This window comes from Mustela putorius, unplaced genomic scaffold, assembly GCF_011764305.1.
Source record: "Mustela putorius furo isolate JIRA1106 unplaced genomic scaffold, ASM1176430v1.1 tig00003853_pilon_pilon_pilon, whole genome shotgun sequence".
In the NCBI taxonomy this organism is placed as follows: Eukaryota; Metazoa; Chordata; class Mammalia; order Carnivora; family Mustelidae; genus Mustela; species Mustela putorius.
In genome coordinates, this window is record NW_025422005.1 from 6723666 (window position 1) to 6748937 (window position 25272).

General features: G+C 55.8%; 1 protein-coding gene across 5 annotated transcripts in view; it reads right to left on the reverse strand.

Annotated features, from left to right (window-relative positions):
- Positions 1-25272, reverse strand: part of CTNNBIP1 (catenin beta interacting protein 1) — a 46980-nt gene that overhangs the window by 16276 nt on the left and 5432 nt on the right. The window contains exons 1-5 of one of the 5 annotated variants that reach the window (XM_045063709.1): positions 10468-10549; positions 10234-10318; positions 8444-8580; positions 5513-5631; positions 4920-5010 (exon numbers count right to left, since the gene is read on the reverse strand). In XM_045063709.1, the coding sequence (XP_044919644.1) occupies positions 4920-5010; positions 5513-5608 (187 nt within the window). In that variant the 5' untranslated portion in view covers positions 5609-5631; positions 8444-8580; positions 10234-10318; positions 10468-10549. Of the gene's footprint in view, positions 1-4919; positions 5011-5512; positions 5632-6213; positions 6514-8443; positions 8581-10233; positions 10319-10467; positions 10550-25272 lie in introns of those variants that run through there. The other 4 variants (XM_045063708.1, XM_004768603.3, XM_045063707.1 and 1 more) reach the window with 4 other exon arrangements.

Here is a 25272-nt window from a genome sequence, read left to right on the forward strand (position 1 = left end):
ATGTTTATACTGTATGGTTCCAAATTTATGATGAAAATATGAGCCTATTTTTTTAAAAAAGATTTTATTTATTTATTTGTCAGAAAGAGAGAGCGAGCGAGCCAGCATGAGCAAGTGCACGAGCAGGGAATCCGCAGGCTCCCTGCTGAGCAAAGAGCCCGGTGCAGAGCCCGATCCCAGGACCCTAGGATTATGACCTGAGCCAAAGGCAGACACTTAATGGACTGAGCCACCCAGGTGCCCCAGAATGTATTTTAAAGCTACAAGCGAGATGTCTGGCTGCCCTTAATACCTCCCTAAAAGGGGAAGGAAGTGAACATGGAGACAGGGAGCTGACGGAGCAAAACCAGGGAGGGCAGAGCTGCTGCCATCACTGGTCACCGCTGAGGCCGAGAGACCTGGGTCTTCACCCCAGCTTCGGTGACCTTGTAGTTTTGGGTGCACCCGGCTGCCCGATACAAGCCTGTGTTTAAAAGGCTGATGGGTTCTTGACCAGGAGGTAACAGTGCTCGGAGCCAAGTGGTCGGATTCAGTCCGTCCAGCTTTTCTGCTGCTTCTCCCTTTCCCCGCTTTCTACAATGACTGTGCATTATCTTATGACCAGGAAAGAAGATCAACACAAAGTAGCACCAGCGATAAGAATGAACTCAGCATCCATCAAGCTTGCTTTTTGGAAGCTGCAGCTCTCGACCCCCCACACCTCCAGCTGGCTTTCTCAGCGAGGCGACTGTCCCAGAGAGGTACTGATCTCCTCTGGCTCAGAGGCAATCCTGCCTGGCTGTCAGGTCTGCTGGGCCACCCTGGGGGAGCAGGAGACAGTGCTCAGAGAATTGAGCACTTGCCTTTCTGGGGGACAGTGGGCCCTCGGACCCACAGCCTGGTCCATTCATTTGTCCAAGCGTGCCCTGGGCCTTGTGGGGGCCCAGCCCCAGAAATACGAAGGGGGAAGCCATAAGCCCAGGCTGAAGAGGCTCAGAGTTGCTCAAGAAAAGACCAGGAGACAGTGTTGGGAGAAGCACGGCTGGGGCGCATGTGTGTGATGGTAACCACAGGAGGGCCTGGCCCAGCCTGTGAGATGCAGGGGACGGCTGCGGGTCAGGGCTGAGCTCCTGGCAGCCCAGAGGCAAATGCAGAGACACAAGGACCAGCCCCAGACAGGAGCTGAAAGCCATTTGCTAGGGCTGTTTACAGGGCATGAGGTCACCATGTCCGGGGATCTTGCTGATCACATTAGGGGGCCAGATTTCAACCACAGGGCAGTAGGGAGCCACTGAACGATTTTAAGTCAGGGAAAGACCTGCTGAAGTAGGGGTAGGAAGTACACTGGAGAGGCAAGGTAAGAAGTCAAGATGCCAGGAACTGTCTGCGGGGATCAGAACATGAATACAGGCTCTAAACACAGTGAGGGTTCAAACCAGGCCGGAGAGGACAGAAGCTCTGAGGAGCGAAAGGCAGAAGAATCACAAGGACTTGGTAACTTACTAGACACTTGGGTCTCCAAAGAGGAGTCCCCGGCGCACTGGGTGTTTGGTGACATGTCTGGCACTGAGAACACAGGCGCAGGAACAGATCCGTGGGGAGAGCATGAATCCGGATCTGAGTGTGGCTTGTCTGGGGCGAGATGGTCAGGAGGAGTCACGTGTAAAGTTCTGGGGGTCAGGAGAGGGTCTGGGCTGAGGGTGTATATTTGGAGGACATGGACCAGAGCCCGTGAGACCCGCGGGCGGGGGTGTGACAGATGGGAGGGCCGAAGGTGGAAGGCATCATCAGTGTGGTGTGGGAAAAGGAGCACTCGTGGACAGCGAGCGGAGGAGGCAGAAGATGAGGCCGGGGGAGACGGAGAGACACAAAGAGGTGTACTGCTGAGGACCAGGGAGGGAAAGGAGTTCTTCCAGAAGGAGGCTGTCAGGGGAGGTTTCAGACCGGCAGAGGCCAGGCTGGCCCACGGCTCAGCGCGGGCTAGGGAGCCCCTACAGTGCAGGCCCACGCACCAGCCCGGACCCAGCAAATACCGCACCCACGTTCACAGTTCACGGAAGGAAGACCAGGAGGCCTGGGCGTGGGGTGAGGGGCGCCCAGCCCATTTTCCTCTCTGGGGGGGGGGGGGTCGGTTAGGCAGGGCCAGCAGGGCTCCCAGTACCAGACCCCTCCATCCCCAGAAAGGAAGCATGTGCAAGTCTAAAGATGGCAGACCAGGGTGCCTGGATGGCTCAGTCAGTTAAGCAGCTACCTTTGGCTCAGGTCATGATCCTGGGGTCCATAGATCGAGTCCCACATCGGGCTCCCTGCCCAGTGGAGAACCTGCTTCTCCCTCTCCCTCTGCCTGCTGCTCTGCCTACTTGAGCGCTGTCAAATAAATAAATAAAATCTTTTTAAAAAGTTAAAAAAAAAAAAAATGGCAGACCCATGCCAAGCTCTGTCCCGTTGGAGGGTGGCCTCAGGCCCACAGAGAGGAGCTCCCGGAGTTCGGGCCCTTGCAGGACAGTGCTGGGCATCTGCTGAGACACAGTGCCACCTTGTGGCAGGAGGTGCTCACAGCAGATTTCTACCAGCCTGTCTAGCCCATCACGCCGGTGCTCCTAGGTCTTTATGGGACCCCGTGCACTGGAAGCAATGATCTGAGACTTTCACCACTTGGGCAGCCCCTGGGCCCCTGCCAGCAGCATCCCTGTGGCATCAGCTAAGGTCGGCCTTGCCGACAGATAAGGAAGGCAGGCGAGCATGTTAGCCAAGACAGTTTTGGCCCCACAGTGAGGGCAGCGATGCAAGGCTTTGCTCTTGGGGTCGTGCCCCCAGCGACAGGAGAGACTGTGCCGACTGCAGTTTTGTCGTGCATTCGTCTGCAGTGTCCTTAGGCACACAAAGTTAATGCCGGGCTCATGAAGCTCTCCCAGGAGCAGCTGCCCATTCACCGCCTAACCAGTCCACAGGAATCCTTGGGACCATCTGCAGCAGTGTGTCGTGTCTTCCTATGCGGCTTAGCTCAGCGGCTGAGACCAGCATGCAGGGGGCCCCAACAGCAGAGAACCAACCCCAGCCACTAAGCCGGGTCCTGGTGCAGCTCTGGAAGCCTGCAACCTGGGGAGACGTAGCTGAGGCCTGCCCACAACTCAGAAGGTCCCAATTCTGGGGTCATGCCCACATGCCGTGGCTCACTCCCGACTGCTTAGCAGTTTAAGGTCATTATCATGACCTTAACTCCACACAGTTAATAGTTCATTTTTATTTTCGACTGCTGGTTCAGCTAGGTGAGACAGAGAGTTCTCTTCATGCTCTTTTAAACTTGCCCTTACTGCAGAAGCAATGTATGTACAAGGTTAAATAATGTTTTCCAAAAACGTGTGACTTGGAAAGTTAATGTCCCTTATGTAGTTCTACTCTCTATTAAAACTTCCTATTAACAGCCTGGTCTATGTTCGTTCAGCTTGCTTTCCTACACACATACATGAGTGAGTGCATGTGTGTGGTAGAGGGTGTTTTCTACAAAGACATACAGCTCCACAACTTATGATTTTTTGCTTTAACAGCATCTTTCTGGAGGCATCCTTATCGCCCAGCCCTACTTCTGGTTAATTCAGTGACTTAAAACTGGGGTGGGAGAAAAGGCAATATCCTAGGGACCCAGCAGCTTGAGGGTCGCAGGGAAATATGATTCAGGATCCAGTGGGGTGGGGTGGGGGTGGGGGCTGGAAACACGGATCAGCCAGGGATGAGAAAGGCTCTCTCCCAGAAACAAAACCCCAGGAGGGGCTGACTCTACCCCGGCTGTCAGTACAGAACAGGCTGCGGGGTGAGTGAGTGTGACCCAGGCAGGCTGTTCCGGGAGCTGCCAGAGCCACGGGGACGCCCTGTACGTTTCTGCTGAGTTGGGTGCACAGGCCAGGTGACAGCCGGCGTCAGAGCTGGGGAGCCGGGCCCTGCGCCAGAGCTGAGGCCTGTGCTCTCCAGGAGAGCAAGGGCAGTTTCAAGACAAGCGGCCTCGTATGCTACACCTGCTCTCCTCCTGGGCCCCACGGATCAGCCACAGGCCCCTCGGCGCTCCGCTGCTGGGAGCCGGCTCACACAGACACCCCATAGGCTGCCCATTTCATGGTCAGTAACATCAACGAGGCAAAAAAAAAAAAGGAAAGGACTAGATGGAAGTGCCAGTGAGGATGCTGTGGGATCCAGGGTCAGAGGAAGCCTTCCAGAATGGGAGAGCCCAGCCTCCTGCTGCTCTGGAGTAGACGGTGACAAGCCCTGGCCTGAAGCACGGCAGCAGGTCGTCCTGAGTCCTCTGGGGACGGGCAGTAAGACCAGGACGATCCCTCACTCATCCGAACCCATTTCCTTGCCTGTGATGTAATATCACCAGTACCTTCCCACAATTAAATGAATGATGTGTGGCCGGCATTTAGCAGGCACCCGCCAGACGAGGAATACCGGAGCATCGCCTGCTACCATTATTATGATCGGGGGAGAGCACCAGAACGGAAACGACTCCCCTGGGCAGACGGAGGCCTTGGGGTAGAGCCCTTGGGGCCTCTTGCCTGGGTACAGCTGGGAACACACAAGCCCAGGACAGGTCCGAGCCCAGGAGGCGGTTTCACGCTCTCCCTGCATCAGGTACTGCGTGGGCGGGGGTCAAGCCAAAGACGGAAGAAATGCAAAAACCCAGAGCCTCTGCAGTCCCAGGGACTCCCAGATGCCTCCATTTTTCAGCTCCTCCGAGGCTAAAAAGAGGGGATCCCAGCATTACCCGATGGGGTCCTCGGCTCCCACCTGGGGAAAGAAATGGGCCCAGGGCCCGGGGCCTGGGGCTCAGCTCCGTGGAAGGGAGGCTGCTCCGGACCCTCCACGTGGACCCCGGAGCTAAGTTTCCCCCAGGAACCACAGCTTGGCGCCTCTGGGGGAGGCGTGGCGGGCGCGCAGGGACTCACCCTGGTCGATGGAGTGCTGGGGCAGCTGGCTGAGCTGGCTGTTCACCACCCCCGCGTAGGTGCGCAGGAACTCTTCCTCGCTGGCCGTCAGCTGCACGGGCGAGAAGGCCACGGTGAAGGGCGGCCTGCCTCTTCTCATCCCTGGGCCCCTGTTCCTGAGTCCTGACCCTTGGGTTCCAGAGCAAGTGCCCCCTCCCCCTTGCCGGATGCCAGGCCCATGGTCCCCCAGGATCAGATCTGAGACTGCGTTTCCCTGCAGCACGGGGCCTGCCCAGGGAGCCCATCCCTTTCTTCCTGAACAAGGAGGCCCTCTCGGGGCCCTTTCTGCCCAGCACCCCGTGGGCAGCTCCTGGGAAGACGGGCAAAGTGTCAGGTCAGGGCCCATAGGGGCTCACATACCCCCCCGGCCCCAGCTCGGCATAGGGATGGGAAGACCACCCCAGAGTACCCCCAGAACTGGACGGGACTGGCCACAGAGCCCGACCCCAAGGCCAGCAGCCCCACTCCCAGAGCAGCGCGGTCACAGCAGGTGGCGGCCGCCCTTGTCAGGCACCCTCCCGAGGAGAGCTGCTCCGCAGCCCGAAGGCACTCACATTCGATCCCATCTTCCTCAGCATGAGCAGCACTCGAACCTTCTGCTGAATGTACGTCTCCTCCGGGCTCTTCCCGGGCGCCCCCTCGCGGTTCATCCCCTGGCCAGCCCTGGGGGCTCCTGCAGAGCGGGGAGAGGCGCTGAAGCAGGGGGTCGGAATGGGCTGCACCGGATCCAGACTGGGTGCTTGGCAGGGGCCACCGGGAGGCCCACGGGGCTTCGGGGTCTCGCTTCTGAGAGCCCAGAGCAGGTGGGGAGCTGCACGTTCCTCCCTCACCCCTACTGGCCCCAGGCAGCCGGACCAAGCGGCTCGATCCCGGTGCAGGCACTGGTGGCCAGCACCCTCTGCGAGGAGCTGTTGGGCCCAGGGACGCTGAGCTGACCCAGAACTTCTGGCCAGCTTGACCTTCCAGCCACTCCCTCAGCAAGAAGCCTGCGATGAGCCCCAAGAGATATGCTGAAGGAAGCCCAAAGTGTCCCAGGTTCTCAAGCATGCAACTTCCACAAAGAGCAAAAGCGACACGGCCAGAGGCAGGCGGCTGGCACTTCTGGCTGGAGAAACTTGGGACGGAGCCCCAAACACGAAGGCAGCCTCCTCCGCGGAAGCTCCTGACGAATTCAAGAGGCTGGCGCCTGGGCCGGGCTCCAAGGAGTCCCTTGATGGGGACAGGCCAGCCGGGGCCATGGGGCACGGATACCCACCTGAGCTCATGGCCGTCACCCTCACACGCCCACCCCCCGTCCGAGGGCAGCGCCTGTGGGCTGCGGCTGTGTCCAGAGACCGCAGGGCCCCAAGCTGCAGAAAGGTCCCAGGAGAGAAGTCCCAGGGTTTCCCCCCCAGGAGGAGCCGGCAGAGAGGAAGCGGGCGTGGAGGGCTTGGGTTACACACTTGTAACCCCTGGATGAGTCAGAAATAACGCAGCAGCTGGTGGGGGCGGAGCCTCGGCAGCTCTGGTGCCAAGGGGCTGCGCTTGGAGGACCGAGGGAACCTGGCTTGAGAGCCAAGGACACTCCTCACGCCGCCCATCCCTCCGGGGCCAGCAAGCCCCGGACCGGCGGGCTCTCCCAGGCCGGCCTGCTCTCTGTGCGGGGACAGACTCCAAGATGTGCCAGAGCCCCGCAGGTCCCCGTCAGCTGCTCAGTCCCCGTAAGCTCACAGGGGCTCTGGTCCCAAAAGTCCCCACAGTGGGCTAAAAAGCCGTCAAGCTGGGGCTTCCGCAGAGCTGTAGACCTGACGTAGCTTGTCTCCTCCCGGGGCCTGCCTTCCCCCACCTCCCTTCCCCGCCACACTCCCTACGGTCTTCTCACCCGCCACCTCCTCTGGGCTCAGAAAAAAGCCGAATGAACACTGACAACCGGGAAAGAGGGGTAAGCCACCTCCAGAAGGGCGCTGGGGGAGGCAGCCCCGCCATCCCCAGCGTAGCAGACAACCCTACCTCCCTAGCACAGCTGAGTGGGAAAGTCCAGTCGTGGGACTTCACGTCTCACACGGACCCTCCTCACTTCTTTCCACTCTCCTCCCCACACAAGGACCCACGAGGCCTGCATGGGCCGCCCAGCCTCCTGCTCCACATGCCTCCCCACGCGCCCTGCCCTCCTGACCCCAGTCTATTTCTAGAACATACCAAGAAGCTCTTTTCCCCGGCGGCCTTTGCACTGGGTGTCCCCTGAGCCCGGGCTGGCTTCTTCTCATCCTTCAACGTGCTTAAAAACTCCTTTCTGGGAAACTTCTCTGACAGCATAACTGAAGCAGGTTCTGTGTCCCCCACCCCACCCCCACAACCCCTACACCTTCCAGGTCACAAAGCCCAGGCTCATCCCAATTTTCTGAGCGGGTCTTGCTAGAATATTTGCTTCTCATCTCTCCCCTGCCCGACTAGAGGGCCGGCCCGCCTGGCTCAGCCCATCCCCACAGCCCAGCACTGGGGCTGGGAGGCACTTAACAGAGACCACCCGGCTGGCTGAGCCGAAAATGAGGACTGCCTGTGGTGTCAAGGCGTCTTCCTCACTATGACACCCACACTGACTTAGGGCCAAATGTCACAGAATTGAAGGGTGGGCCTTAGGCTACCCTATACATCCTATTCCCCAGAGGACTTCGGAAACACCCCCACAAAGCCCTCAAACTGGGAATCAGGGCTTCCGGGAGTAAAAGTCTTCCACTCCCATCCTGTGTCCAAGGGCCAATGGCCAGCTTGCTCCCTCCTTGTGAAAGGCCGCACTGAAGACTGGCGACCGGCCACTAGGTGTCGCCACACACAAAAGAACCAGAATTCCAGCAAGATTCCCCACCCACCCCCACCCCAACTTCCCAACAGGCCCATCTGGTTCAAGCCCTTATTCTGATCCTAAGTCACAAACCACACCCCAGTCCCAGGTCCCAGAGCAAGATCTAGTCATCCTTCAGGGGCTGGGCCCTACTCAGACAAGGATATGTATCTGGTTTGGGGGTACATCCCAGGACCTAGGGGTCCTGGCTTCCCCGTGGGTGGGGACCCCTTCCTCACTGTCCTTTTCCGACCAGCCGAGCTTCCTCCGACAGAGATGTGGGCTCAGAACCAGGAGAAGTGTGTGAGCCTGACCAGGAGCCCGAGTGTGCGCATCATTCTACATTGTCTAGTTTTACAGAATTTTGTGCTGTGCAACAATCCTGGCACCCTATACAGATGGCAGTCATTCTACTGTCTTCCACTGGAGCCTCACTGTCCCGAGGCCCTCCCACACTCAAACTGTGGTTACGGGGGTGGGGGGAGTTTACACCACCCAGCCACGGGCCTAGAGTGTCATGGGGCCCAAACGGGTCTTTGGGGCCAGGTTACTTCCACTTCAGCTTCCGAGGCAGACTCGTCATTTCTAAGAATTCTGGTTTTCTAGCTTTCTTCGAGTTTTACTTTGAGCTACTTCTGCCCTGCTGCCTGACAAGTAGAAATACCTGGGGGCTGGATCTGGGGCAGAATGTAGGAGCCACGAGCACACAGGCCTGCCCCACACTTCAATCCCAAATAGAGGACGGCATCAAGACTGGTTCACACGGTTCCATTCTAGACAGAATCTGCATCAGGAGTGTCACTGTGAAGAAAATTAATACTGAATAGAGGAACCCATAATCAACCCAAACAACACATATGCTGCAATTGCTGATACGCTACAAGTCTGTTAAAGCGTGTTTGGGTTTGGTGCCTATCCCAACAAACATGCTATTACATTGTCATCACCATTCTGACCGGTATCAGATCAACTTCATTTGAAAGTCCATATTCCCCCTATAAGGGATGAAGAACTGGGCGCCTGTGACATGTGTCTGAATTACGGAAACCCAAACTGCGAGTCATTTGGACAGAGTAGTTGTGGAGCCCTGAGCCGTGAGCAGGCAAAGGTCACGGGTGATTCTCGGTTATGGTCTCCCAGATGCTCCGGAAACATGCCAACATCTAAAAAGGTGGTGCTTCCATTCTGAGTCCTGAGAAAATGTTTCGGTGTTAACTGCTCAAGTCAGAGGCAGACCTGCTCCCTCTCCTAGCTACCACTGTGGGAGCTAAGCAGGGACAAATGGAGACGAGCCAGAAAACGGAACAGAGAAACGGGAAACCATCAGCTACTCAAATGAATGGTGAGGGCAGAGGCCCATGGCTAGATGCCGCTGTAGACAGCCGTGCGTTATGCCAAAAGCGGAGATAAGTCCGGGACTTACATCTGACTGGGACAAATGTAATAAAGGGAAAACCAAGGTACATATGTTCAGTACAGACACACAGACACATCCCCACCACACCCCCTACATTCCTGTTGGTTCTGAGCCCACAGCTCTGTGGGAGGAAGGCTGACTGGGATGGGGATCCCGCCCACTGGAAGGCGGCCATACAAAGTGACAAAGTGGCCCATGGCCTAAGCGGCCACACTGCGTTCCATGGGGGACACAGAGGCCACACGTGATAGCATGTTCCTGCCCTGCCCTGCAGGGACCTGGCCTCTCCCAGCACACACGCTCTGGCCTGGAAGCAGTGGCTGTCACTTTAGAAGAGCTGCGGCACAGGAGGAACCCCAAAGCAGAACCGCCCAGCATCCCGCGCCGCCATCAGGCCCATTCTGATAAGCAGCTTCGAACGCTGGCCTCCTCTGGACGGGCACAAGTGGCTTTGAATACAAACACAGTCACCTGTGTGCATTCTCATGTATGAACTTGAAGCTCATGCTGTTCGAATGCCCGCATTTATAAAACTGGAGTATACACTTATACCCGGGGTGGTGTTACACCTGCTCGGAAAACAGCGAGTCACCTTAGGCTGGGGCGAGACAGCACGAGCTTCCTTGACACACACAATCCGCCTCTGCCCCATGGGTCCCAGCACTTGTCTTCTGTTCTACCCATTTTTTTAAAAAAAAGCTGCAATATATTTTGAATGCTCACATTAACAAAGGTACGTTTACACACAGGCAAGGTAAAACAACATATAACTGTGCGATTCACAGAACTTGCACAAAATATTAATTCAGAGAATGCACACATCTTAGCCTAAAAGAAATGCGCCGAGCCACGGCGCTGACGGGAAGAGCGTGCGCGGCAGGAGAAATGAGCAGTAGAGCAGTAGAGCAGTAGAGCAGGAGTATCGGTGGGAGAAGGAAGCGGCAGCAGCTCCCGGAGCCCCGCAGCCCAGACCCAACACGCACTCCCCAGCACCACCCTGGGGCCTGCTACCAGAAGTCCTTCCCCTGGCTCCTTACCTGCCTCCGGAAATTAACTTCAGGCAAACAGCTCCTCAACTGTGATGGGCGGGCTGTGGCCGGGGAGAAATAGGAAGGTGGGGCCCTGTGGAAACACAGAACATGGGTCATGGGAGGAGCCGGGAGGGCCCTCGGGGCTGCCAGAGTCCGAGCTGGAACCCCGCCCCACGCCGATGGACCCACAACACCGGTGGGAAGCTCCTGGCAGCGGGCTCCGCCGCGGTCCAGAAATACCTGTGTGTCTGGCCAGCCCGGGGAACCTGCACCAACACCTCTGGGATCAGGTGCTGACTGCAGCACGGCCCGCCTGTCATTTCCGGCTGAAGCAGGCCACCACACCCCCTCCAGCCCCGGGTTAGTCACCGTGTCCAACGGAGAGTGAGTCACTCAGGCAGCTGACGGGCGAGCCCGGCACCTGCACGGGAAGGCATCCCGCCTGTCGCGCACAGCCTGAGCCGGGCACCGGGCCACCGTGCTCCACCTGCTCTGTGCTCAGACGCGCACTGCTGTTTGTCCTGTGCCTGGGAACATCTGTGGCTGGACGTGTAAACATAAGCCAACTGCCCCCATCCACATAAAACACGGCTGCGGGTCAGTGACAACCTGCCGGCCTGCCCACGTGTCTCCGGGCCCCTAACACGCCTCTCGCAGGGATCAAAGAACGCTGTCGCACAATCTCATTGTTGAGGTCCTGTGTGGGAGCCCAGCAGAGGCGGGTAGGGGGGCACCCAGCCCCCTCCTCTGCTGTTGCACACTGATCTCGGGGCCCCTGGTTACAGGCAGACGCCCAACTCAACCCCGCTGTGAGCACGAGGTCTGAGGATGACACTTCGAGAAACCTGTTCTGGGGCACCTGGGTGGCTCAGTTGTTAAGCTTCTGCCTTTGGCTCAGGTCATGATCTCAGGGTCCTGGGATAGAGCTCCACATCAGGCTCCTTGCTTGGCGGGAAGCCTATTTCTCCCTTTCCCACTCTCTCTGCTTGTGTTCCCTCTCTTGCTGTGTCTCTCTCTACCAAATAAATAAATAAAATCTTAGGGGGAAAAAAAAGAAAAGAAAACCAATAAAAACCTGTTCTGCAGGAGGTAGGGGGCCGAGGACAGCTAGGAAACCCCTCTTTCACTGTCTTTTGGAAAAGAAAGATGGTCACTCACGGGGTGGGGAACGTGGTTCCCAGAGAAAGTGAGATTTCAAAAGCCTGCCCTACAGGTAGATGCTGCTGGAACCCTCTGGGTCTCTGGTCTGTGTATCTCTTCAAGCAGCAACGACTCTTGGAGGAAGGAACAGTCACCCACCCCTGCCACTCCCACCACCCTCGGACTGCGGGAACAGCTACCCCCAGGGGAACAGGCATCTTTACTGATTAGTTGCTCTTTTATTCCTCTAGATATCAAAGCACCGAAATACCAAGGCTCCCTGGGGAACCTTCCACCCAAGTCCCCACAGTCCTTCAAAAAGAGATGAGAAGGGGCAGCCTTCTCCACTTCTGAAAGCTTTAATTTCTTCAACTACCACAACAGCCAATTAGCCTCCTACTGTCTACCGGACTCAGGTCCTTCCAAGCAGCAGAGAGGACCTTTGTATTAGTGTCTTGAAGGGGAAGGCAGTGCTGTTCCTGATGGGATTGTCCAGGGATTTGCGACCAGCTGTTCTATTTGCCATTTTATGATCAGGTCAATGTTCCCATTTTACAGAGGAGAAAACTGAGGCTCAAAGTCCTGGTGGTCCTCAAGCCAGTGGAAGACGGTTCTGCTTTGCTGCCCATCAGTTGTGCATCCGGGGTTGGTCACTTGATTTTGCCCTCTGTAAAAATGGAATAGTGACCCCTACCATGTCTTCCCTCACTGGATACAATGGGATCAGGGCAGGCCTCATGAGTGGAGGCCCAGAAGGCCCCATCCTTGGGTTAGAGCTCTGCTATCACAGTTTTGAACCGCTTAATCATTTCTGAACAAGGGGCCCTGTGCCGGGCCCTGCAAATTATAAAGCTGGTCCAGAATGAGAAAAAGAATGCCTCTCAAACTGCCATGGGTCCTGGAACCTGAAGTAGATGTGATCCAGATTCAAGAAGGATTTCCTAAAACCTTTCTTGGGGTACACAACCCCATGTCAGGCTCAGGGAATAGGAGATGCCAACGTGGGGCTGTGACACGGAGCCTGCCTTCCAGGAAGTGCCCAAGTGGCTAAGGAGACCACACTACACGAAGCAAACGCAGAACAGCACAAACAGTACCTAAGGATGAGCCAAAGAGATAGGTCGGGCGAAGACATGAACGCCGCCAGGGTCCCATGCACGGACTGCGCCATGCCCCGCCCCTTCCCCAGAGCAGCTCAGCAGCAGCGGGACAGGCCGGGCGCAGTAAGTGACAGAAAGAGGAATGGGCAAAGCTCTGCGAGCACACAGAGGAGGAGCTCAGGAGAGAGGAAACTGCTGGGAGGTCTTGAAGGATGAGCAGGAGTTTGCTGGCAGAAGGGGAGGAGAAGGACCCTGGAGCCCAGGGACGTTCTCTGAACAATTACTGAGCGTCTATTACATGCCAGGCCCTGTGGGAGGCATCGGACGCGCAGCTGGGCAGAGCAGCCATGGTCTGCCTGAGATGAGGGCTCCCGGAGTCACGGCCAGGTAAGCACACCCGCAGACATGGGCACAGATGACACGAAGGGTAAGTGCAAGGTTCCCTGAGGACCCGCAGCGGGGCGCCTGACCCGGCTCTGAGGGGGATGTGTCCGGGGGAGAAGACTGAGACTCTGGAAATCCTGGAGGAGGAAGGAGGTGTCGTGTGAGAGGTGTCGGCGAGAGCTGGTACTGGACCCCAGGGGTCTCTGAGAGGGGTGGGCAGAGGCACCGAAGCAGGGGTGCATACATAAGGTCTGAGCTTCTCAAGACCACCATGAAGACCCTGGGGCAGAGCTGGCGGGGGGGGGGGGAGCCCCACCGGATCAGGAGGGAGGTGGGGCTGAGGACAGGCTGAGGAGCTAGGACTGGACTCCACGGGCCATGGAGAAGCCCACGGGGGCTGGCAAGTGGGGCAGAACTGTCCTTCACATAGAGTTGTTCCCACAGTGGACGTCGGCAAAGCATTCTGGAGACAGAGTCAGAACGTGGGGAGCAGCCAGGTCTGGGAGACCCTGCCCTGACAGGGTGGTGAGGACAGAGCAACTGCCGTAAAGGTGAAGCGCTGGCATCCTGGTGGCCCCATTACCAGCAGGTGGCCCTGGGGAAGTCACCGACCAAAAAGTGTATTCGGCACCGAAGGTGTGTTGGGATGTATCAGCGAAAAAACAGTAGAAAATGCCTACATACCCTGATGAGGGGGGAGAGCAAACAAAATAAAAACCAAACAATGCGGCATAAATACAGTGTGGGCGGCAGAAGGTGACCGACGGGTGCTGGGATCAAAACCGAGCTGGGTGAGGGAGCCAGGAATGCGGGGTGGCCGTGTGGGCCTTCCTGAGCACAGACTGGAACGGGGTGACGGAGTGAGCCGTGGGAGCCCAGAGCAGAGCTGGATGGAGGCCCCAGGGTGCGGTGAGCTGGAAGATGAGCAAGGAAGGCCACAGGAAGGGAACGTGCACAGGGACAAGGGGTGCGGACAGTGAGGCCTCTGGGAAACCCAGCCTGGACCCGTCAGATGGGGCAGCAAGCAGAGGTGTAGCCTGGCCTGACCTGGGTGTTGGCAGGAGCGCTCCGGCTCAGAGAGGTGGCCGGGGGCTGAGCGCAGAAGCGGGGAGGCCGTGGTGGCAATCCAGGCGAAAGGAGCAGACGGGCCGGGACATCAGGAGGGCCCGCAGACGGGCCGGGACATCAGGAGGGCCCGCTGGCACGGCACACGGGTGCGCGGGACGGGGACGCCCAGGTGTGGGGGTTAAGCACCGGAAGGCAGCACTCCTGTCAACCACGACGGGAGAGATGCAGGAGGAACAGTTTTGGAAAAGGACCAAGGGTTGAATTTCAGATAGCTTAGAGCCTTCCCATTAATAAGACCTCAGTCTCCTTATCTGTAGAATGCGGACGATAATGGCACCTTCCTATCAGGGCTGTGAAAATGAGATTAACAGAGAGAGAGCAGAGAGAGGCATAGTTAGTAACTGGCATCCAGCAAAGGCTCAATAAACACTAGTTACTCTAATGATAAGATCACACGGTGATAAGAGATGATGTAAGTGATATTTTGGTTATAGATGGGGGTGGTGGTGGGAATAAGACTAAACAGTAAACTCAAGGGCTTAAAACACCCAGCTTGCTTTCCTGCCTCTTCCCTCCCAGTTCACCCGTCGGCCCCCAACTGGCTCAAAGGAACTGATAAGGGGTGAAGAGCTACGGGGTCGGGGGAGGGCAGGACTGCACCTCCATGTTTCACCCGCCGCCCTGAATCCCTGGGGGTGCCTTAAAGCAGTTTCCCAACCTGGGCACCACGGGGATTTTGGAATATTGTAGGCTAATGGGCAGCGTCCCTGGGCTGTACCCAGTAGGTGCCAGCAGCAGCTCCTCCTGGACTGGGACAACCAAAAATGTCTCCAGACATTGCCGTGTGTTCTCTGGGAGGCAAAATCAGCCTGGGTTGAGAACTCCTCTAAAGAAATCGTTGATACACACTCTAAACTGTTGGCCAAGTGCCGCGCTCACCCCTTCACGTACAGGAATCATTGAGGCCTCAGAACAAACGTCCTTGCAAGATTGAACAAATGAGGACATGCTGACGCAGAGGTCGCCCAGTGACCCCTCAGCCAGCCCCTCCTACTCCGCACCCAGGCAGCATTCGGACCCAGATCGTCCAAGTCCTGAACCACTGTGTGACGCTGCTGTCCCAGGGAGCCTGTAAATGGGTAGAAAGCGCTCAGGGCCAGGGAGAGGGAGGCGGGACCGAGCCCCGGCTGCAGCTCCCACCGTCAGCGACCTCAAAACTGAGGCACTGCAGAAAATTTCCACAAGCTCTGCTCTCAGTAATTAAGCCGCAAACTCCTGCACTCTGGGGCCCCATGAGCAACTGCCTTAATTAATAAATTCCACACTGCAGCCTCCACTATCCAGAGTCAGGCTCCGCGTTCTCAAGGCGCGCTCCACCGCATGAGCACAACAGGTCTAATAGCAGCTCTGGCGAGTCAGGGAGCCTGTAGGACGCAGCCGCGTTCTCCTGGGATGAGCCTGGGGTAAGGAGTTCCTCCCGCGCTGGCCAACCCGAGTTCAACCCTGGTCCGAAGCTCCTTCCTGCTCTGGGAAGCCAGGCAGAACAACAGTGATAATTACTGCTGTTGCTGGAGCCTTCTCCAAGGGCCAGGCACGCGCCAGTCACACTCATCACAGGGGCCTTGTTCATTTTAGTCCCACAACAAGCCTGCAAGGTAAGAATTATTCCCATTGGACAGATAAGACAGCTGCGACTCGGGGATGGTAAGTGACCTGCCCAAGGCCACGGAGCTGAGAAGTGACGGGGCCTGCATCCTATCAAGGCCCTCCTGGCTCAGGAGTTGGGAGAAGCCTCAGCCATTTTAACTGAAAAAAATAGAAAAGGAAAAAAAATGGCCAGAGCCCCAAACTCCTGCCAGTCAGAAAAGAAGATAATGAGCCTAAGGCAGCTAAACACAGTGAATGATCCTTGATGGGATTGGAGTTGGGGGGGTGCATACTGGGCAATTAGGGAAGCTTTACTAGGGAGTATTGATTAGATAATGGTATTGTATCAATGCTGTGTGTCCTGCTGAATTTTATCCCGGGTGCTCTGGAAAACACCCGGGGCCTTAAGCAGGACAGGCTGGAGTACTAAGGGTAAAACATCTCAGTGCTTGCAGCTTACTCTCAAACGTTTCAGGGGGAAAAGGTGTGTGCGCGTAAGTGTGTGTGCGTGTGCACAGGGAGTGTGTGAGCAGCTATGGCAAAGGGTTAATGCTGCTGACACTAGGTAAAGGGCATACATAGTTCACTATTTCAACTTCTCTGCAGATTTGAAAATGAAAAGTCAGAAAAACACTGAAAAGCCACGGGGAAAGGGCCCCTCCTTGCTCCTCAGAGACCCCCCACCACCACCTGTGGGAAGCTGTGCACAGCCTGACCTAAAAACCCCACTGCAGGGGAGCATCTCTGAGGCTTGAACACAGATGAGCCCCGCTCGTCTCTGGCAGCAGCGCTGGGGGCGCAGGAGTGCGTGCAAACTCCTGGGGTCCAAAGTCACCCCCCAAACACCTCCCACGTCAGAGCTGCAACCCGCCCATCACAGCAAGGGAAACGAAGCTGTCACATCAGCCCTTGGGTGAAGGTTCCTGCAGCGTGAAAATCAAATCCCCAGGACCAGATTCCAGACGAGCCAACAGCTAGTAGAGCGCGGCCACCCTGCCCTGCTGTCCCGTCCGGCCCTGCTGTCCCGACAACCATGGGGAAGGCAGCCGCACAGAAGGGCGAGGTTAAGCTGGGAAGGGGGCGCCTGGAAGCATTGGGAGGGCCTCCAGGATAAGACTCCCCTTCAGAGCAAAGCCGGCAGGCACACAGCATCTAAGGGAACACCTGAGGGTGCCTCTCATGTCACATAAGCCAAAGAGCTCTAGGGGGCGCCTCGGTGGCTTAGCCAGTTAAACCTGTCTCCTGATTGCCGGCTCAGGTCAGGATCTCAGGATCCAGGGCTGGAGCCCCGTGCTGGGCTCTGCACTCAGCGGGGGAGTCTGCTGGAGAGTCTCTCTCCCTCTCCCTCTGCTGCTCCCCTACTCTCTACCCCAAATAAATTTTCAACAACAAAAAAGGGCTGCAGGACAGGCACAGACCTGCCCAGAGAGGGCTCCCCGGGACCTGCATGCTGGACAGGAGGCGAGAAGAAAGGGGTTCCCCCACACCCTGGCCTGGGCAGGGCCAGGTGGCCAGACCCCTGCTGTCCACCACATCCCTGAGTGGTGGGGGTGCTCAGTCGGGGGCATGTTTTGATGTCGGAAGAGTTTCTGGTCGTCATAACAGGGAGGATGCTAGTGGGAAGGAGCCAGGGATGCTGCTGAACCCCTAGGATGTCTGTGGTAACCCGGGCCTCCACTACCCTTCAGGGGCCGCCTGAGAGGTACCAGCTGCACCGCGCTCCTTCAACGCCTCTGGGCCTTAGCAGCTGCGGGTCCCTTGGCCTAGAACGCCCTTCCCTACTTACTGTTCTCTGCTCTGTACCACTTTCCTTGGGCTGCCCTGAGCCCTGCGTTCCCACCTGTGCAAATTTCCCGTCTCAAGGTGCCGGCTGACATCAGCACCCCCCCCTCTGGGGTGTCTGCACATCTCCTCCACCTCCAAGCTGGAAGTTGTCTGCGGCCAGGCCCCAGGCAGCCTTATTCTCAGAGACATTAAAATGAACCCACACTGGGGCGCCCGGGTGGCTCAGTGGGTTAAAGTCTCTGCCTTCAGCTCAGGTCATGATCCCAGGGTCCTGGGATGGAGTCCGGCATCATCGCATCAACGGGCTTTCTGCTCGGCAGGGAGCCTGCTTCCCCACTCCTCTCTGCCTGCCTCTCTGCCTGTCAAATAAATAAATAAATAAATAAATCTTAAAAAAAAAAAAAAAAAAGAACCCACACATCTCATTAAATGTAATTCCTCCCTAACTCATAGAGGAAGCTGATACACTGGATGGTGGGGGGCGGGGGGGGTGGGGTGGGGGGCGGTGGACAGGGCCGCCAGTCACATCTGGGGCTCTGTTACGTGAATGAACAGATTCGGGGAGCCTGTTAGAGTCACCTGGGAACCACAAAGGAGCCCCTGCCTCCACGGTGTCGCACAGAGAATCTGAGACATGGAGGAGTGGAAGGGGCCTGTCTCTATGGACTGTGGAATGTTGCCAAGGCTGCGCTGATATGAGGCATCTGTTTAGAACTTCCGGCTTAAAAAACTGTTTTCCTATGATTTTGGCAAAAAAAAAAAAAAAAAAAAAAGGCCCTCAGATATTGCTCTCTTCATGTCCTGATTTGGGTGAGACACCCCCCCCCCCACTTTTCACAGCTAAGAAGCTGTACCTGGCAGGCCTGCCCTGCACCCCTCGCCGCCGTCCAGCTGAGAACAATGCAAACAGGAAGGGGACAGTGAGCAGGAGGAAGTCTCCCCAGCTGCACGGGGACACTCCCGATCCTGGCTAAGTTGTGAGGCTGACGGAGGGAAACGCAGGTGGTGGTGGTGAACTCCCTACACAACAGGGGAATCAGGACAGAAGGAAAAAGGCTTCTTTTGACCTGATTTTAAAAGATTCTTTTTTCTTCCTGGAGAACAGCTGGAGCCCTGAGACCCGGCCCAGCCAGAGCCCGAGACCCGAAGTCAGGAACCAGCGCGCCTACAAAACCCAGCTCCAGATCTTCCTGGGACTCAGTCTGATTCGTGACCCTCGGCCGCTGGCAGGTTCCAGGGAGTGGGTAATGCAGACTTCAGAGCGCTTGTCTATTTATAAGTGAATGGAGGAGCTAGAAGCTTCGGCTCTTGAAAAAGCACACTCTGTCCCCAGTCCGTCCCAGGCTGCGGGACCCTGACCACGGGCTGAGCACCTGGTGGTATCCAGAGCCACCGCGTGCAATCTGGTGACAGAAGGACCCCTTTTCTCTCCTGTGACCTAGATACGATACCTGGGATGCCCCCCACTTGCTGGCGCCCCTGCTCCCCTCCACCAAGGAAAAACTCACTTGGCATTGCTGGGCAGTCTTCTGTGGGAGAGAGCTGAGGCCCACTGCGGGCCTCGTGGGAAGGAGCCTCGCCAGAAGGTTTCACAGACCTAGTGTCGCCTCCAGAGAAGGAGGCCAGAATGGAAATCTCAGCCCTTGAAGTCCTGTCAACCCCACTGGCCGCAGCTACGTCAATTTCTGCAGGGTCACCATTTAACATTTTTTAATTAAACTGGGAAATTTAAAAGATTTTTTTTTTTTTAAAGAGGAAGGGGAAAGATGCCCAGTGCTATTTCTTTATCAGCAGCTGCATGAGGAACCTTCCCTCAGAAACCTATGGACGCGTTCACGCCACCCTCGTGATGGCAGGGACAAGCCTCGTTCTCAAAGGCAGGCCCAAGCACAGCCCTGGCCCTCCCCTCCCCTCCCCCACGCTGGTCTCCCCAGCTCTTCTCCCTGTGCCTCAGCCCCCCCTCCATCCCTTCCCTCCATTAAAGTCTCTTATAATTGGTTCAAATAAGTAAGCATCCTGAATGGGTTCACTGCATCCCCTCAGAATCCCAGGGCCAGGAAGGCCTCCAACTTCCTGTTGCAAGAATTAGGTCATTAAATCAATGGGGTCGCCTGCCGGGCGAGGGCTTGGTCCCCTGGTTGTGTCCCCAGAGGCAGCAGGCTGGCTGCCTACTGGCCTCCAGAGCCAGCAGGCCCTCACGGACCCAGCTCTGGGGAGGACTGTCTTTAGGATCTGGCTGGGAGGCTCGGTCAGAAGCAGGGTCTCCCGGGTGAATATCCTTCCCATAGACTCTTATGAAAATAAGTTGTAAGGGGGCGCCTGGGTGGCTCAGTGGGTGAAGCATCTGCCTTCAGCTTAGGTCATGATCTCAGAGTCCTGGAATCAAGCCCCACATGGGGCTCCCTGCTCAGCGGGGAGCCTGCTTCTCCCCCGCCCCCCGCCATGTGCTCTCTCTCTCTGTCTTTCCCCGCTCTTGAAAATAAATAAATTTTAAAATCTTAAAAAAAACAAACAAGAAGCTTTAGGATCACTGCCTTCTCTTTCCTGTAAGCTTTCAACATACAGGTATGTGTTAATTTGCATAAGACATAGGTATGTTTGTTTACCTCAAAACCATAGTCACCCCGTCGCTACAATCTGCAAGGATCCATTCTACCCACAGGCTCCATAAGCCACACTGTTTGTTTGGATAACTGCTTCTGCTCTAGGACACAGGCAGTGCCCTCCCCCCTCCTTTCCCTCCAGCTACCTCTGAACAAAAAAATAATCCAAGGAAGGAGGAAACCTCCCCCTAAGAGGCTGCGAAGACCGAGTTTCCTCCCTCTCTAAATGTTTAACAAGCTGATAGTCAAAACCAAAAATGTTTTAAACAAAGACAACTCCAGAATCCACATGTGTTTATTCTATTAGCTGGGGGGGGATGTTGGTAATATGAAGATGAGTACACCCCGGGGGTCACAAAACTCCAGCCTGAGGGCAAACGTGGTGGTGGCTGGAGAGGTGAGGGACGGTCAGGAAAACACCTGTGCTCCCAGGGGGTGGGGAAAACGCAGCACCTAACACAGCAGAAATCTGGCCACGGTCACCTAGCTCCGGGCCACCACAGAGACACTCAGAACAGTGGACCGAAATGGACTGGAGGCTGCCAGGGACCCATGTGAAGCCTGAGAAAGAAACCGTCCCATTCCCAATGGGTGTAGGCACCAACACCCAGAGGCACACCCAGATAATCCAGTTCAGCAGCCAAATCCCCATCATCCACTTGTAATGACATCCTTCATTCCCAAAGCCACGAAACCATTAGTCACCAAGCCACGGACGGGGAGCAGAAGCTCCCAGCAAAACTGGCTTGTTACCACTCCCCTGGCCAAAAAAAAAAAAAAAAAAAAACCTCCTGGTTTTACAAGCCAGATACCCACCCAAGACTGTCCCATTTCATAAAATGAGACGCAGGAGTCTTTTACCAGCCCGTGTGCACGTAATGCCAGCGGAGCCTGACCTCCTGCAAAAACTCACAGCGGCGAAGAAAAAGCTTCGAGCAAGGTTCGCAGACAGAGAGGCTAATGGCGCTACAGACTAGTGTGATGGTATTCTCGACGCTGCGGCTTTCAGTCTCAGAGAACCAAACTTCCTTGCAAATTTACTTGAAGCACATAATGCAGTATGGAAACAAAACAAGGATACCAGCACCAATGCGCACTGGTCCTTAAATGCTTCTAGAAAAGCCATGTACGTCTGCCAGAAAGAGACTAGGTCATAAAAATGTCCAACTCCAAAAAAGAATAACACCCAAAGAAGAGGTTCCTAAGAGAAAGGGAAATAGACCACTGAGCGTGCTGGAAGGGAAGAAGAAAGAAGCCAGAAACCCAGGACGGTAGCCCAGGATGCCAAGGGAAAGCCAGGCAAAGCCTACGGAACCAGACCAAAATAGACTTCAGATGGAACAAACTTGGGGGTTTTTTCTCCTCACCTTTTTATTATGACAAATGTCAAAGCCATGGAAAAGCTGAATGATTGGTACAGGGAACACCCCAATACGTGCCCTGAGAGTCACCGCTGGCTAACGTTTTGCCACGTTTGTCTCATGTCTCTCCATATTGTGGGCATATGGGGATGTGCAGCCCGTTCTTCTTCCAGAGCTATTTGAAAGTAAGCTGTGGGCATCACAATCCTTTGCTAAACGTCTCATCACTGTCTCCTAAGGCCATCCTCCCACATACAACAGGGACACTACTTGTACCCCCAAGGAGTTTCATACTGACCCAGAAATATTCCATGATATATACCCTTGTCCCAGTTTCCCAGTCCCCCCTCCGCAGCCATCACTGGTTTTTGTTGTTGTTATTGTTTTTAAGATTTTATTTTTAAGTCATCCCAACACCCAACATGCGGCTTGAACTCCTGACCGTGAGACCCTGGCCGTCACTGGTTTCCAACCCAGGATCCAATGGAGGATCTCAAGTGCATTGGGTCCCCATAATCTTTCCTGTCCCTTAGCCTGGAATGGTTCACCAGCTTTTTGTTGTCTATCACGACATGAACAATTTTTAGAGTCCAGGAATACTGTCTCTAGGACATCCCACAATCAGGATTTGCCTAACTGCTCTCTAGAATTAGAATAAGGCTAACTGTGGGGCACCTGGGTGGCTCTGTTGGTTAAGCATCTGCCTTCGGCTAACCTCATGATCCCGGGGTCCTGGGATTGAGCCCCACATCTGCCTCCCTACTCAGCGAGGAGCCTGTTTCCCCCTCTCCTGCCTCCCAGCTTGTGCTCTCTTTGTTCTGCACACGTGTAGAACGTCTCTGGTTAAGATGTACAGGACACGGGCTGACGGTGGTCTCTCCTAGGGCAGAGATGCCAGGAAGGAAGGCAGTATAGCCTCTTGAATTCTATACTGTGCTTCGATGACCCAGGCCCAAAGAAATGAATGCTACTTTCTAAAGGAAGGGGAATGGGGTTAGAAGACAAGAGTGAGAGAGCGCTCTTCCCCTGGGTGGTCCCGCTGGTCCAGGAAGTGCTTGGTGGGGAGCATTCAGGCTCTTCGGTCACGGCTCTTGGGCCTAACAACCCTCTTCTCTCCCCTAGAGACAGACCGTGCACAGCCGACACCTGCAGCAAACGCGAGGTGACGGTACACGCGGGTGTACTCTCGGGTGGAGAGGCAGCTTCCCCCTCGGGGCTGCAGAAGGATCTACTTGCCCAGGCCACGCCACTCCTGCTGGACGTGTAGGCCCCACCACGTCCTCTACTCATCGTGCCGACCCCGCTCCAGAAGGCTGCGCCGTGCAGCAAAGCAGAGCCAGGGCCCTGGGGAGACACCCCACAGCCGACCTGCTAACTTGTAGGCCCCACCAAGTCCTCCTAAAAATCACCAGCACCCCATCTTCCTGCAACGCCAGCGATCAGCTGGAGGAATGCCACGTGCCTTGAGAGGCCACCAGGCAGTGGCAACAGCAGGACAGACAGACAGAGGGTCAGGGGGTGAGGGGGATGACACACTGCCTCAGTTGGGAAGTGGAACACACGGTCAGCAATGGCCCGCACGCATGTCTGAGATCATGGCTTACCCGAGCTGACCCTACCATCTCTGTAAATACAACTGGATCATTCGGGGGCTCAGAACCACTTTACCTGCTAAAACCCCCCAAATCATCTTTGCAGTATTCACACCGTCCTGGCTACAAATCAGCCTTCTTCCACCCCACCCCCACCCCCAGGGAAGAAACGGAATCACAAAGAGCAAAAATCATTCAAATGTTCTCTACCTGAACAGAATAGAAGGAAACTGGAAGGTCCAAAACATTTCAGTTCATATTCCTGCAGCAGAACATTCTGTGAGAGGCGAGGGTCAGGAGGGGACTGTGCAGAGCCAGGGCTGCCTGGAGCAGGGGGCTGCGAGCCTTGGTCTGGGGGCGGGGATTGCTGTCAAGGCTAACCCATGACCTTGGAAACGGGGTCTCCGGTTTGCCTGGTGATCTAGCAGGAAGAACAAGGGTAGGGCCCACGTCAGGAAAGGTGTTTGAACCCACAGGGATCCTGACCCCCACAGGAAGCTTCACTTGCAGAATCCAGGCCTGCGAGATGACGAGGCAGTAACTGCATCTGTCTTGGAGCTGTTACTCAGCTCAGGGGCACGGACCGCAGGAGTCCAGCAGCAGGAAGCATGTGGGTGGATACTCAGGAGATACTCCGGCCTGAGAGAAGCTTACTTGGAGCTGGTCTCCGAAAGCCTCCCACCCGGCTCTCCACGTGGCAGAGGACATGGAAGTGGGTCACTTTCTCCTGGCGGAACCAGCGTCACTGTGGGCTCCAAGCACACTGAAAGAAGTCGGGGACACTGAGTGACCTGGCCTTCTTGCCGGGCCGGCTGTTTCCTCCTGATCGGGCGCAGAATGGTGATCGGCCCCCGGACTGAAAGGGTGGCGAATGAGTGCCAGGAAGGCCGTGACATGTCAGGGGCTGGGTGAAAGTGACGTCACCCCGGAGCATGCTGTGCTGGGTCTTCCTCCCACTCTGAATACGGGCAGCGGCTGCCCCTGCCGGCTCTTTGTCCCCTCCACCCAGCCCTGCCGGAGGGACAGAGGAAGAACACTGGGTGCTTTCCCATGACCTGCGGGGCCTCCCTGACCTCGCTCTTTGAAGGGATCCTGAGGCCTGATGCAGGGAAGACTTGGGGAAGAAATAACCCTCGCCCCCCCCCCCCACTGTGTACAAATCGACCCCACACAGGTGTCTACAGGCACCAGTTCGGGAGCCCCGTGGGCCTGCCAGAGAGCACCAAGCAGCTCACCCCAGAGCCCACCTGCTGCCATATGCTTGCTTTCCCGAAGGAGACCGGACAGGCAGGAGAGCCCAGGTCTAGTGGTCATTTCTAAAGAAAGGCACCAGATTGGTGGCATAAATTTAAAAAAAAAAAAAAAATTGGGAGGAGCCCATGATATTCCTTCCTGACTTGAACTCAAGTAACAAAGAGTTGAGGCTTTAAGTGGAAATGAGCTCTTACTGCCCACACCAAGTGCAGCTTTTATTACATATGACACAAAAGGGCTCTAAGCTATTAACTCTTCCCCTGCCCTTCTGGGAAGCCAAACACACTCTCCTACACCTTAATGCCCACCTAGGGTAGGTACCCAGGGGAGCCCATGTGTACACCCGGAAATTATATTCTGACTCCTGAGAGTTCAAAACACTCACCAACACATTCTCTCTTTAGTCCAACGACTCCATCCAGATAATAAGCCTCTTGGCCTTAGACTGTAAGCTTTGCATGGGGAAGAACTATTTTAACCCTGCTCGTCACCGTACTTCCGTGCCTACCATGGAGTCCAGGCTGTAATCAAGTTCTGTAAATATTTATTAACTGAATCAGTGAATCATTAGAAGGAAGAACGTATGAAAGATGGCCATCACTTCTTGGCATCTCTGTATCCTTGGCTTATCTCATAAAGACATCAGAGCCAGTATTAGGCACCAAGCCCTTCATCCCCCCTCTCTGTCTTGCCCTCACCGCCCTCGATCATGTTGTGAGGCATACAGACCTGCGTACAGAAGCTTATACACTACAACACAACCAGGAAAAATGGAGAAACAGTCATGACCCTCAATCCTTAAGAAACTCCAGAAGGAGGAAAACAATGTTTTGGTGCAGCCGTGTCCACCACGCAAGGACACCTCTCCCTCTTGGGACTGTTGTCTTTCCCTTTTAACAAGGCTTCATGGAGGATCAGGGCATAATGGGTCTTTAATAACCGAGTATAACAGCAATTGGTGCCCAGCGCCCTTTCATAAAAGAAGTTCAAAAGCACTTTGGCTCAAACATCACAATGCCCCTGGGAGCTATGAAGGTACAAGTATCATTATCCCCATTTACAGTTGGGGAAAGTAAGGTAAAGGGAGGTTAATTAGCATGCCCAAGGCCAG